This window comes from Cladophialophora immunda (genome assembly GCF_000835495.1).
Source record: "Cladophialophora immunda strain CBS 83496 unplaced genomic scaffold supercont1.1, whole genome shotgun sequence".
Lineage (NCBI taxonomy): Eukaryota > Fungi > Ascomycota > Eurotiomycetes > Chaetothyriales > Herpotrichiellaceae > Cladophialophora > Cladophialophora immunda.
The window spans coordinates 335,279-349,527 of record NW_015622541.1 but is presented as its reverse complement, the minus strand read 5'-3'; the positions used below and the strand labels follow the sequence as shown (position 1 = coordinate 349,527).

General features: G+C 54.4%; 4 protein-coding genes across 4 annotated transcripts; 3 read left to right on the top strand and 1 right to left on the bottom strand.

Moving 5' to 3' along the window:
* Nucleotides 1–341: 341 nt before the first annotated feature.
* Nucleotides 342–2,384, top strand: PV07_00109 (uncharacterized protein; the record flags this gene model as incomplete). The annotated part of the gene is made up of 1 exon (XM_016386531.1): nt 342–2,384. One exon carries the CDS (start codon nt 342–344, stop codon nt 2,382–2,384), a length of 2,043 nt encoding a protein of 680 aa, XP_016253459.1.
* A 2,530-nt stretch (nt 2,385–4,914) lies between these two features.
* PV07_00108 (gamma-glutamyltransferase) lies at nt 4,915–6,992 on the top strand (the record flags this gene model as incomplete). Its single annotated transcript, XM_016386530.1, has 4 exons — nt 4,915–5,079; nt 5,201–5,219; nt 5,278–5,627; nt 5,691–6,992. 4 exons carry the CDS (start codon nt 4,915–4,917, stop codon nt 6,990–6,992), a joined length of 1,836 nt encoding a protein of 611 aa, XP_016253458.1.
* Nucleotides 6,993–8,011: 1,019 nt separating this feature from the next.
* On the bottom strand, nt 8,012–10,102 carry PV07_00107 (uncharacterized protein). The gene is made up of 2 exons (XM_016386529.1): nt 9,670–10,102; nt 8,012–9,562 (listed from the first exon to the last, which is right to left on the bottom strand). Exons 1-2 carry the CDS (start codon nt 10,072–10,074, stop codon nt 8,204–8,206), a joined length of 1,764 nt encoding a protein of 587 aa, XP_016253457.1. The 5' UTR covers nt 10,075–10,102; the 3' UTR covers nt 8,012–8,203.
* Nucleotides 10,103–10,464: 362 nt separating this feature from the next.
* On the top strand, nt 10,465–13,388 carry PV07_00106 (uncharacterized protein; the record flags this gene model as incomplete). Its single annotated transcript, XM_016386528.1, has 2 exons — nt 10,465–11,839; nt 11,980–13,388. The coding sequence occupies 2 exons, from the start codon at nt 10,465–10,467 to the stop codon at nt 13,386–13,388; spliced, it is 2,784 nt and encodes a 927-aa protein (XP_016253456.1).
* Nucleotides 13,389–14,249: the final 861 nt, after the last annotated feature.

Here is a 14,249-nt window from a genome sequence, read left to right as displayed (position 1 = left end):
TATCAAAAGACTAGCCGACCCGTAGCAGCCTAAGTACCCAAATCTTCGTCCTGATACGCTCAACCCAACCGTGGTGGGACCTTGAGGAGAAGCGCGCTATAGATAAGGAGGAGTGGGAGGCTAGGAACAGTGGAACGGACTACATCGATTCCAACCACGTTTATTGCTGCAGCTTGAGGCTGGCCATTCTTACTTTGAACATGTATCCTTTTCTTGGTGACCTAGTAGTCTGATGCGGGGCATGGACACCGACAACAGGACAAGCCAGCCAGCCAGAGTCTTCCAACGTTTGTTGTCTCGTGCCAGCTGCCGAATCATTTCGGTCGATCTTCCCCAGCACCATGGAGCCAGGTCGAGCGCCTTCACCGACAACGCTGGCACGGCTGATGCGACGCCGGGTTCCCCCAGAAAAGCGCCAGCGCACAGAAGCTAGTTGCGACTACTGCCGCGTCAAGCGGTGCAAGTGTTCCCGAACCAGTGTCCACGAGGCCTGCCGGGCTTGTCTGATGCAGGGCCAGGCGTGTATCACGTCGTCCAGACCAAGAGCACCACGTCGAGTGCAGCCAGAGTCGACACGAAGGTCCTTAGCGAGCAGCCCCTTGTTACGGGGGCCGTCGGTACTTCTGCCTCGTGAGAGCCGCCATATGACGGTGTCGAATGCTGTGATGGACACCAGCTCTCCGGACCAGGCCTTTGTCGAAGACCTCCTGGGCCGATGCCAGTTTATCGGACCTACGGGCTCCTATACCTACGTGGTAAGACTGCGGGAGATCATGCATGTCCGCCGGACACCAGTGCCGCCTCTGGATGGGCCGGATCATGCGCAGACCATGGGCCAAACGGCACAGAAGCGGCGCACGCACTGGACGCAGCTGGATCTGCCACCGCGCGAGGTCGCCAATGCCCTCATCGATACCTTCTTTGCCAAAGTGCACTGCGACTTCCCCGTCTTCCACCGGGCGCTGTTCCAGGAGGCATACGACGACACCTGGGAGGTGGCCACGCAAGACACCGACCCGGCATGGTTGATGGCGCTGTACATGGTCTTCGTGCTGGCACTGCAGGCACCGTCGGACAATCCGTTGCACGCCCAGTTTGCCGCACGCAAGGAGGGCACCATTGAGCGGTACGTGGCCAAGGCCAAGATGCTGCTCCCGGAGGTGATTGTCGGTTGCACCCTCGCGCACGTCCAGGCTTTGATGGTCTATTGTCTGCACTTGCATCTGTCCAAGGAGCGCAACGCGTGCTGGAACATCATGGGGTCGGCCATCCGGATCGCCATCGCCATCGGCCTCCACAGCAACGGCACCTACGGCAAGTGCAGTCCCCTGCTTCACCAGGTCCGGAAGCGCGTGTGGTGGACACTGTACGCCTTTGAGCGCATCGAGTGCTCGTCGCTGGGCCGGCCGTCGGCTGTGGACGACTCGGAGCTCAGTGTCAGCGTGCCTACCGAGGGCCTCCTGGACATGGGCAACATCTTCCCCCTGAACCATCTCGATGCCCAGTCCCAGCTGATGATGATACTCGGTAGGATCTGCAAGGCCCGCATTGGCACTGAAGATCTCTCCCCGGCAGCTGTCGAGTTCGCTGACGATATCTTGCACCAACTGGACAGCTGGATAGACAAGATCCCCTTTCACCTCCGCTGGAACCCGGACTTCCCGCGGTCTCACCACCGGGCTATCCTCTTGCTACACATTCAATATCATTACACGCGCATGCTCTTGACCCGACCGTTCCTGGCGGCGTGGACTCGGGAAAAGAGCGCCAGCCCACCGACCGACTTTACAGCTAGGTGTGGTCGCACCTGCGTCGAGTCGGCCAAGGCGTCCGCTCAACTGCTCCAGAAGCTGGCAGACGGGGACCTCTTCAACTCCAAGACCTGGTGGGACGTCTATTTCGTCGAAGCCACCTCCGTCGCCCTGATCTTAGGCAAGCTAGTCGGGGCTCCCGAGTTCGACGCCGACGCCGACGCCCTGACCGATTCGCTGCATATCTGTATGTCTATCTTACGCGACTGCAACGAATTCTCCCCGACTATGCAGCGCTTTGCCAAGGTCGCCTCGACGTTTATGCAACAGCTAATGAATAATGAGCCTGGTGCTAAGGAGGACCTCCCGCTTGACCGCGGCGCCCGTGTTGACAAGGCCGCGGAGGATGTCCCCAGTCCCCTCAATCCAGGTGCCCAGCCGAACCACCAGAGCGACTCTCCTGCATCATCCCAGGTCGACGGCGAAGTCACTATTGCCGACCGGAACTACGGGCACACCGAATGGGAGTGGGATGCGTGGCGCGATCCCTGGGAGCCGGGAGACGTCGTGACCCAGTACAATATGGACGAATGGGGGGGTCTACAGGCTGTTGAGCCTGATATGGGGATCTGAGCATCTGACACGAACTCTACCATTCCTACACAGGGGATGCTACCGAGAAATCTCGCTCCTTCCCCTTCCTCCCTCTCCACATTGTCCAGTCCCGGGCTTTGTCACTTGCCGTTCGTCAACACCACTGACTTGATCAGTGTCTCCTGGAAAATGGCATGCTCAGGGTGATTCATAAACTTGACAAATAATTTGGCACTGTCCAAGACGCGGGCTTTGCTGTTACCTCGCGTGTCTCTCGTCCAGAATGCGCCATGGCAGTCGTCGAAGTCGAGAGGGGCCAGGCTTTTCCAGATGCTATGCACCTCGTTGGGAGGGAGAGGGATCTGCGTCGAAATGAATAAGTTTATTTCCTTCGAAAGCAGGCGACGCTTCAGGAAGGGCAGGGGAGGCAGGGGAAGATGGCACATGCAGGCGATGCTTACCATGTTAGGGTAGCTCCACATAAAGGTGAAGCTGGACGTGCCCGGCAGTCGATCGACGTGGTAGACGCCACTGGGGATCACAGTGATGGTGTCGGCGACAAAGAGCTTGCGCTCGCTCTTCCACAGCATGACGCTACTCCCGGGGAAATGTCCTCCCAGCTTGACCACCTTGAAATGGCCGTTGAGCAGCTCCAGCTCCTTGCCCTTCCACAGCCGCTGTGCTTCGCCCTTGCGCAGCAGCCATTCCTCGTCTTCACAGCTCAGGTATACGGGACATCCAAAGGCCTCGGCCCAGTGGAGCATGGTGGTGTAGTAATGCGGATGCGAAATCACGATCGCCGCGATGCCGCCGAGCTCATTGATGCGCGACACCGTGTTGTCGTCGAGGTATGTGATGCAGTCCCACAGGATGTTGCCATCGGGGGTGCAGCACAGTATGGCGCGCTGGCCGATGGCGAACTGAGGCTCGGTCCATACGCTGACGACGCCCGAGTGGCAGGGGTCTTTGCGGAAGACGTTGCGGTATTTCCTCGACTGCTGCAGCTCGCGCAACGTCGTCCACGACTGTCTGTAGGACTGTCAGTGGCTTCTTTCTGTTGCGGAAGATACAGAGCAAAGGCAGGACTCACCCCTCCGGGGGAAGATATTGTCTCGGATCGTCGCACACTTTGCACGATTTGGCCGCTCGGGTCGAGTGCTGGCCGCCGCACATGGTACAGATCATCAAATCCATGGTGTGGGGGGGGGCGATATATGATAGAAAGAAGACGTTGCGAAATTCTCCCCTACCACTCTGATTCCTTTGTACCCGGCTTCAATACGCTCTTATTTCGACATCCTCCCGCCCATGTCTGTATAACCCTGCAACCCAAATCCCTACTACCGCGATATTGGCTGGGACCAAAACTCTTCCTAACTACGTCCTCGTACATGGGGCAACGTACGTCCGGCTAGCAGACACCCTAGCAGACACCCTATCTAAAGCAGGCTATCGTGTGGGTCCTCCAGAGATCCGTGCCGAGTGACCAATGGCTTGCGGCCTTGTCCTCTATACAGCCGCCCTCTAAGTAGTAAGATCAGCCACACGGTGACTCTACCTGTCCTCCGTAGGAAAGAGTCTGATAACATCGGTACGACGACTCGAGCAAAAAGCATTCAGCACGATTGATCTGCCCTGGCTATTTTTCCATCCGGCCTTGCCGTCATGTTGTACCTTGCCACCGACAAATGTTTAGATTTTGGTCTTTCCAGTCCGACACGCCGCGGCCGAAATGCAGCTTTACCACCGCCATTTCTATGTCCTCGTCGTGCCAACCGGAAGTCGTTCCACCCTGGCAGAGATCCAGACGGGGATCCCTAAGACACCACTAAGCTGCTGTGTGCCTGGTCGTAGTTTGTCAACTAATCTCGATATCTGTACGATTGCCGTCTCGACGTGGAACACTAGATCATGCACTCGATGCCATAGAGCTATACGCCAATCGTGCACGGACTCATGCAATATGCGTGGGTACTGGGTAACCTGGTACTCAGTTGAGAATTTAGTATCTACTTGTGTAGGTAGGTAGCCATCGGTCTGTATACAGGCCTAAGCCTCCAAGTAATTCCCTGGTAGGTTGCCCAACAAAGTGATAAGTATACCGAGTCTAGTAGCTCCAGCTTGACCTCCGTGCCTGAGTATTCCTTAAGAACAAGCCCCAAATCCTCTTTCGCCCCATGGATCTAGCAACTTTTGGAGGTGGTCCCAATCATATTCATGCAAGGGAGGGTGGACAACCTTGTTGCGCGGGCGTGGAATCGTACACTATCCTTCGTACAACCAGGCTTCAAAGTCATTTAGCCTAACTAACGCTCCGTACTCGGATGATTGGACCCCTCGCCCCGGATACTTGATGTGTACACAAGGGAGAAGACACATTGCGTAGTGCGTAGATGTAGGCTATGCACAGGGACTGCCGAAAAATAAGGCATCATCATATTATCACCTCTTTTCACTCCCCAGAAACGTCTATACCGAGGTAAATTCTTCCTCTGTGTTCTCTCCTGTTACAGATTACATCCCACTATCCAACTCTATCTAGGCGCGTAGAACCCGCCCCTCCCCCACCATGCCGCTGACTACGCCGTCTGTCTTCCCTCCCCAATCCGCCGAATTCTTCAAGTTTGCGAGCCGCCGGAGCGTCGTGCAGAGTACCAAGGGCATTGTTTCGTGTACGCAGCCGCTGGCGGCCAAATGCGGCGTCGACGTGCTGAATGCCGGGGGTAATTGTGCAGTAAGCCCCCCTCCTCTCTCACACACTCGCTCTCCCTCTCCCTCTCTCTCCCTCTCCCTCTCTCTCTCTCTCTCTCTCTCTCTCTGGACTCGGACTAAGAGATGGCTAACTGCTGTCTCAGGATGCCGCTGTGGCTGTCGGTAAGATTATCTAGACGGTGAAGCAAGGGCAAGACTCTGACGGGACGGGGCACTCCAGCCGCAGGACTCAACATCACCGAACCGTGCTCCACGGGCATCGGAGGAGATGTCTTCTGCCTCTTTTACGACGCGAAGGCGAACAAGATCTCCGCCATGAACGCCTCCGGGCGATCCGGGGCCAAGTGCACCCTGGAGACCGTGCGGGCGTCTCTCGGCCTCCCGGACGGCACAACGGGCAAGATTCCCATGGACAGCGTCCATGCTGTGTCCGTTCCCGGGGCGGCGGCCGGCTGGGTCGACGCCGTCGAGCGGTTTGGGAGTGGCCGGCTTTCTATGGAGCAAATCCTCGCACCGGCCATTGAGCTGGGTGAGAAAGGGTTCCCTGTCAGCGAAGGGGTCGCCCACTTTGTGAGTCCCTTCCACGCAAACTCTCGCGGCTCGAAAACTTGATTGACGAATGCGCTTTTCTAGTGGAGGCGCGACGAGGGAGTGATCCGTCGTGCGTCGCCAAACTTCCGCGAGCTGCTCAAGAAAGACCCCGATGGTCGCGACGGGGTGCGTCCTCCCCAAGCGGGCGAGATCATGAAGAATCCCACGTTGGCCGAAACCTTTCGCACGCTGGCCAAGGAGGGCAAGAAGGGCTTCTACGCCGGCCGGATAGCCGAGGAAATTGTCAAAGTGGTGCAAGACCTGGGCGGGCATCTCGAACTCGACGACTTCGCACACCACCTCGAGGCGGGAAGCGAGGCGGTCGAGCCCATCAGTCTCAAGTTCCGGGGCCAGAATGTCGCTGGAATCCTGCGGGACGTGCTTCAGGACCAGGGCGGCGACAAGCTCGACCTAGGACTAGAACTCTGGGAGCACCCACCCAATGGGCAGGGCATCGTCGCGCTCATGGCGCTCGGCATCATCCAGGAACTCGAGGCCATGGGCAAGATCCCGACCTTCACAGCTGCCGACTTCAACAGCGCGCCATATATCCACGCGATCGTCGAGGCCCTGCGCATCGCGTTTGCCGATGCGTCCTGGTTCGTGACGGACCCGAACGAGGTCAACGTGCCGACCGCGTCGCTCATCTCCCGAGAATACCTGGCCGAGCGAGCGACACTCTTCTCCCCGGATCGAGCGGGCGACATCCCCGTGCACGGCAGCCCGGCTATGCAGAGCAGCGACACTGTCTACTTTGCCGTCTCGGATAGCGCGGGCAACGCCATCTCCTTCATCAACAGCAACTACGGCGGCTTCGGCACCTGCATCATCCCCCGGCAGTGCGGCTTCACGTTGCAGAATCGCGCCGCGAACTTCTCCCTGGACAAGGCCCACCCAAACGTGCTGGCCCCGCGGAAACGGCCCTACCACACCATCATCCCCGCCGCGGTGACCAACCTGCACGACGGCTCCCTCCACTCCGTCTTCGGCGTCATGGGCGGCTTCATGCAGCCACAGGGCCATGTCCAGGTCCTGCTCGGCCAGGTCGTCGGCCGCCTGAACCCTCAGCAGGCCCTGGACGCCCCTCGCGTGTGCATAGGCGCCGGCATGCCGGGCAACAGAGACGTCTTCGAACCCACCGTCTACTGCGAGGAAGGCCTACCCGAGACCACGGTGGAGGGGTTGCGGAAGTTGGGCCACAAGGTCAAGGTGCTCACGGGCATGGAGCGGGTCCTGTTCGGTCGGGGTCAGCTCATTCGATGGAGTGTTGATCCCATCGAGCGGGTCGGCGTCTGGAGTGCTGGGAGTGATATGAGAGGGGACGGAGGGGCGTTTCCGTACTAACCCTTGAATCCCTAACAGCAGCGGCCAAACCGAAGGGCAACATTCAAGCTTGTACTTAGGACGCCGTGGAATTGCTATCCCGAACAAAGTAATGCCTCGCCGTTCTTTTACCGGCCCGAAGTTGCTGTCAAAGTTGCTGTCCTGAGTCATTCCCGAAGTGTGTACCTGACTCTGTGGAGACTACTGCTAACGCATCCACCAAGTGTCTGGATCCTTTACTCTCCCGTATAGCGACTGACAAGATGGCGCTTTCCATCCTGTGCCTGCCCTGGGTGTCACGACCATCCTGAACATGGGCATCTTGTACGGCAGCAGTGATTTCTTTTTCTAGTCTGCTGGACTTCGTGTTTCGACTTGGGCGCTGATGAGCAGCGTTCGAGGCAGCAGAGCCATTTTGCAATGGCTGTATGGGAGAAGAAGGATGTAAGCGGTTTGAAGGGAGGGATATGGCCACTTCGCCGCGGGCGGACAGCAAACTGGATTATTGATCATGGCCTCGCCCACAGCCTGTCGCGACAGTATCACCGCTTCCCTTAACCAAGAGCTATCAGCTTGGAACTAGCGCTCTTTTGAGCGTAGTGGATATCGCATCACACATTACAGGGTGCTTCCTTGATCCGCTCCTGTCTTGGAAGTCCGTGTAAAAGAAGACAGGTATGTACCTGGAATGGGAAGCGGTGAAGGTACGGATCTTGCAGCAATCTAGCTCGCTGGGATCGTCCCACGTCTACTGTTGTCGCGACGCCGGCATAGCTGGGCTCTGTAACAGCATCCCCCACTGCAGCTGACCACGGATGGCGCGTTTAATATGGTTGTGCCGAGTTCATTGTACCAGTAAGGTGGCTCGAAGAGTTGGGCTTTCGAACGGCACAGTCTTTCGGTGAGCCACATCAAGATTGGAACTTCGTAACAGCACTCTGGGAATAGTCTGTCTAGGTCTATTCGGAAGAGGTCTTGTCATAATAGCGTAGATTGTATATAAACTTGAGGGATTTTGTTGATAACTATCAAGGACGGGCATAATTAATCAGTTACAACTCATTTGATTCATTTACGGAGTCAGCCTGGCAACCCCTGTCAGTTCGACAGCACTACAGGATAGTCTGTGATCTCAGTTGACGCCAAGGGCGACCGCATCATCTGCAATTTTGGAACTCCTCTTTGCTTTGTACTCGCTTAAGCGCTCAAGATCAGGCTTTTCGGTTTCACTGTCAATGGATTCGGGACCTTCCTTCAAAATTTCTTAAATCATCAAATAGAGGGGACACAATCTTCTGGAAAACAAGCTCTTGGAAATCTTCGTCGTCCACTGTGGAAGTCCTTGTCTCGGACCAAGAGAGGCATTTGTCCACGGCGTCGCCATATCGGAAGCCGCTTTCGTAGTAGACTCGCTCCTTTAGGACTCGAGTTGCTGTCTTCCAATTTGCTATAGCTTCAACACGGTCGTCATCCTCCAGGGTTCGAAGTGTGGAGATTGATTGACAGAGAGATAGCTCGACAAGAACCAGGCCCAGGGGGAAGAGGACGTCATTCCTGATAAGAGAAGTTGATGTCGTCCTCGCAATTGGTTCTGCAGCTATCGATTTGCTTATCTGGTGGCCTGAAAGGTAGGGGTGTTCGATGACAGAGTTATCGGCGGCTGTCTTGGGAAACAGAATATCTCGACTCCCCCATTGATATTTCAGCCAGCTTCCGTGGAATTGAAGGACGCTTGAGGCAAGAGTTGCTGCCAAAAACAGCCGATCACGTCTGCTAAATCGAAACGCCGCTCGAGCGTTTTGTAGACCGATCGGCTGAAGAGATGAGTTTAGCAGGTCTTCCAGAGACTCCGTCTTCATGTCGTGATCGAGTTCCTCCAGGAGGAAGAAGCAATATCGGTGTGTCTTGTCAGCCTCGTCTACGAGAGAGCCGATGTATTCTTTACAGTCTTTGCGGCCTTTGAGTCTGAGAGCAGAGCAGAGGCAAGATATTTGCCGGGCTGGTGGAACATCTGGCACCTTGGGCCAAGGGAGGCTTCCCAAGGTCGTCGAGACGATTGCAAATTGGACCTTCCGGTGGAAGCTTGAGTGCAGGGCGGTGGTGGTACACGCTTCAGCCGGTAATGGCGGAGGAGCAACAGCGACGTCCATTACTGGGACGGTCTCCACTTCTTCCCATTGCCACGGCAATCCTTGTGCCTGGGCGGCTAATTGAGAGGAAAATGCAATCCGCAGCTTGGGTAAAACGGCGGTATAGTCCTGGTCATCTTCAGCCTCAAAGGGCTCGGGCTCGATCCGAAGGTGAACACGGTGCAAATCCTTGCATGAGCATTTCCAGTACGTGTCACGGACGACAGCGTTGTAAAGGTTGCTGGCATGTTTCCTCGCGATTTTGTACTTGGACGCTAGATCCTTGGATAGGCGTTTCTTCCGTCGACTCTCGTGATGCCGATCCGATCCTTCTATTAGAAATTTAAGAGCGGAATTCGCGCTCTCGACCCTCGACAATAAGTCAGCATAGACTGACTTGGAGAAGATGTCTTTGAACTTCTTCATCTCTCTCTCCACGGCAGAGGCATCATCCCAAGGTGTCTGGTAAGTGAAGGACAAGATATCAGCATGCGGATCAACGTTGCTGGAAGGATAAGGAGCGGTTTCCGTTCTTGTGATGCTTCTCAGTCCTATGAAATTACACCCACTTTTAGAGAGTCTCCAGATCCCAGGCCAAGCCTTTGAGCCAAGTTTTCCAATGTTGTCGAAAGCTCTGTCATTGTCCGTGTGAAGGGGTGGTAATTGCGGTCGAGCTTCTTCGCGAACTTTTTCTGGAAGGCGGTATCCTTCCATAGTTGCCCTCGTGGATTGTCGATGAGCTCCTTGATGTCATCTTGGTCGTCAACAAGACCTTCGAGGGAGTGCTCTAGAGTATCAAGGAAGATCGCACGCTGAGTTCCCAGCCTTGTTGCGTAATCCTCGAGCAGGCGGCGATATCGTTTGGTCTTAAAGCCTTTCAACGTCTCAATACCTTGGACATAGGCATCGAGTTGATTCACCACCAAAGGAAGAATAGCCAGCACGATGCCAGTTGTCTCAATACCCGTTACCATTGTGACCGCTACTACACTGAGTTGCGGAAGGGGTCAAGAGGCTAGCGGATACAAAAGGTCAAAAAATATTAGCACTGTCTGGCTCAGCTGAGACTCAAGGGCCGACCCGACCCCGCTTTCCCCCACCATTCGAATCAGGCAACGCGGCTTTTCAAACGTCGACCTTGATATAGCCTCAACGAGATTTTAAGACCATGAGATATCTGCTCTGCCAGGTACAAGTAGGTCCTCAGCTCTTTCCTCTGGAACACCCGAAGACTTGAGAAAGTGCGGTTGGTAAAGACTGCCGGGTGAGCAAAAGAGGCCCCACGACCCTTCCCGACCAAGCTTCACTTCCTATACTAGCCTTCCCAGAACAGCGAAATTTGACTCCTGACTGGGGTTCGCACGATGGCGACCAGGATATCATCCGTGCTCATTGATTGCCTCAAACTTTTCAAAGGTCTAATTTCTCACCCCGAGCTAAAATCCTACGCTGGTGAGGTCCCTCCAAGTCTGTGGGCCGATGAACTAGGACGGCTACGGGTCTGGGCCGCAAACATCGGCGCTCATCAAACAGGGCAAACATCCCTCGATTATCGACTTCGAGACGCTTCACATATCACGGAACAGACTATCAAGCTCCTGGAACGGCTCCGGCGCACTCTTCAAGATGCGGATGAGTACTTGGCTGGAACCGACGCGGAGGATACAGAAGATTTATCAGTGGACGGTGACGAGGGGACCGAGTTGCAGCAGATTCATCAGGGTCTCGTCAACACAATTGATTGTCTCTTCCAATTGAGCATGATCATCCGACGACCGGCTCAACATGATAGGCTCCTCGGAATCAACAAGCTGGACGCGACAATATTTGAAACATTCGATCAGCAACATGTGGCCCACAAGTACCCTCATGCCGGCGGCCTTCTTATCAATCGGTTGGGGGTCGCCATATCACGACGGAGAGCTGCACTCAAGTATCGTGAAAGACATCACGCAAAGCTCGGAAAGGGTATTGATCGTGCGGCGTTAGACGAAAGAAGCGAGCATCATGATGCTGCTTCTACCCTCCTGTCTGGGACATTCGCTACCGATTTCGTGGAACCGCATATTGAGTTCGAGGAAACTTCCTCAACCTCTGGAGCGTCTCAGACGTCTTATGCATCAAGCCTCTGGGAGAGCGAAGATAGGATTACCTTTCCTCGTCCACCAAAGGAATCGGCTAATGGGAAACCGTTCGAATGCCCATATTGCTTCTTTATCTTAAAGATTTCGAATAGGAAATCGTGGATTGAACATGTGTTCAAGGATTTGATGCCTTATGTCTGCGTTTTCGAGGATTGCTCAACCCCAAGCCGACTGTACGAGAGTCGGCGAGAATGGTTTCAGCACCTCAAGTCGAGACACCTTCCAGTATGTGCTCCCAGCGATGAGCGGGACTGTCCATTGAAATGTGGTGCTACACTGCCGCCTATGTCGCTTGAATCGCACCTTGGTCGCCATATGGTGGAACTAGCACTGTTTGCTCTTCCCAGAGCTGAAGAGGGCAGCGAAGAAGACTCAGCTCCACCTGAGATATCCCTTGTGGACGATTTGGATAAAGTGAGCCATACCTCGTCCGACGAAGAACAAGTCACTCCGCCATGGAGGTCTGGGGAGCACTTCAAAGATGACCGAAGGCAGGGGTTCTCGAAGGGTAAAGACTTGGAGGATCGTCTTTTGGATATCTCACAGGATGAGAACTCAGAAGAGGAAATTGCTGAATCAGAATTTGGCGAGACGGGTGAGTGAAATTCCGTCGCTCTTTGATCCTCATATACCCGGAGCGGTGTTCGTCTAATCTACCATTCCACGCTCTGGGGCATCGTATTGCATTCGCTTGGTAATGCCATTGGCTTCTGACAGCGTTTATTTCTGATCTAGGTTACGGCACTGAAAATCTCGACAACGTTCTATCAGTCCAAGGAAGAAAGGGCGACTCCGCATTTGAATACAGCGAAGATGAGCCTCAACAAATTTCATTTTCAATGGATTCAGGAGGGTCGGATCTGGACCAGGACCCTTACCGAGAACACACCAGCAAGCTATCCGAAACGTCGCAAGGAAAGTGGTCGCGAGAGACGAGAACGGGTAGCTATTTGCCATTTGACACTTTCGACCCTGATGCTATGGACTCCCTGGGTGAACCAATTAAGAGCGGTCAAGAAAATAAGGTCATGTCAAAACCTCAATCAAGCTTCGCATCTGTGGCTCCTGTCCCTCAGAATCCAGTCAAAGACCAGGTGGATGAATCCACATCTCCCGATACTAGCGCCAAAGCCTCTGGCCAAAGCCTTTTATCTACTCTGTCATCGCGTGCCCGTGGCGCTATGGGCGGGATAGCTTCTTGGGCCGAGGTGGTGTTCGATAAGGCCACGAAACGCAATTTTATACAAGAAAGCATGAAACCGATGGAGACCAACCCTACTGACGCGACCTTCGAAGAACAACGCTCAGCAAAGCCAGCTAGTCCAAGACCGGAGCTGGAGTTCCCTGTGAGCTCGTCATCCCGGACCCTTCCCGAGCAGCAACTGTCTGGGAATACTATATATCCCCCCGATTCCAGTCTCAGCAACTCAAATTTCCAAGCCAGCTCCGAAGCCCGAAACTCTTCAATTATTATCGACGAAGAAGAAAGCGGTACAATAAGTTTCCCGAGGGTGACCTCTCGCGCAGCAGCCGAGGACAAAATTCATAGCATACATGACGGACGAAAGTCAGCGACGGTGGTATACTACCCGAGCCGAGAATCGTATACAGCACATCCGAAAGGCATCCGTAGGCAAGAAGCTCGCATCGTTGACTTTGCAGCGGAGCCTATGTACTGTCGAGACCCAAGAGATGACGAGCTGGGTGTTATGGAACACTTCGCCAAACACGCGGCAAAATGCGAGTACTGTCATGATCCCTATGAGGCCTACAGACAAGATCGGCCACTTTGCAGCAAGGGATTATCATATGCAAAAGATGTTGCTGTCTACCTTTATGCTAAAAATGGAAAGGCATTTTCCCGCATCGACAGGGCAAATGGCGAACGTGTTCAAGTTCAGATCCCCGCGGATTGTGGGGTTGTCGGTTTATTGATCAAAGCCTTTGATAGGGGTATGAAGCTTGACAGAACAAGGGTCCCGGTTAACGAACGACGTCGAGAAAGAATATATGATGGACCTCCAGAAAAGGAAGATCTACAACGACGTCGGGAAAGGAGAGAGTTAAGTGACGACTATGATGTCGTGGAGATCATCCCACACTCCAGTCGGCATCGTAGACTCGAAACGGATTATCGATTCTGAAGAGACGAGAAAAGATGGCACTAATGGTGCTGTTGAGATAATATACAGGTCTGGTAAGCGATCTACAAGTAGTCGCTAGACCTGGAAGGGGGCTTGCGTGATTCGCTTCGAATGGAAAGACTGGACTCGTGGAGACCATTGCCAATTGGGATTGGGATTGAGATGCTCTATTTACACCCCCGTCTGATGCGCTGCGGCTACACGTGCGGGTGATTTCGAAGTCGTGGCGGGGACAGTCTATGGCATCGAGGTTGTTTGGAAGTCAACCCATGTTATTTGCCGAAGAGGTTCGCCGGCATCGGAACAGCTTTAGTGGTAGGTTTGAAGTCTTGTTGAGTAGTCGCACTCAAGGATTACGGCCTTGTCATGTTGTTTCAATGCTCTTTAAAGCGTAAGAGAGGTGAGCTATGACGGTATGGCTGTGCTCAAACTGTGGCTATGGACTTACCGGCCAGACAGAGACAATTGTGTTTGACGACAGGTGCGCATATACTTGACAGGGGGCCTAGGAGGCTCGAGATCTACTCGGTACCCGTGAGATAATCATCGAGAACTGAGGTTCGGGCTTTCCTTTTCGAATGAAGAGCCGAACTGCGACGCGGTCCCGAGCCAGGAAGGCAGGTCATGTTGAGCGTGACAGTGGAGAAGAAAATAGAATTTACTATATGATAGAGAGGGGAATTCTAGTTACGCTGCGAATGAAAATCCAGAGGGAAGGACACACCACAGGTATAGATGTCGTGGAGGGGAGCTCAGGTACGAGGTATTTACAGTGTCAGAACCGTTCCAGCCGTGACGCTGTTTTTATGGTGGTTTGGGAAGGGTGCTCTTGGCACACGAGGTTCTGGCTCCAAGACGAGT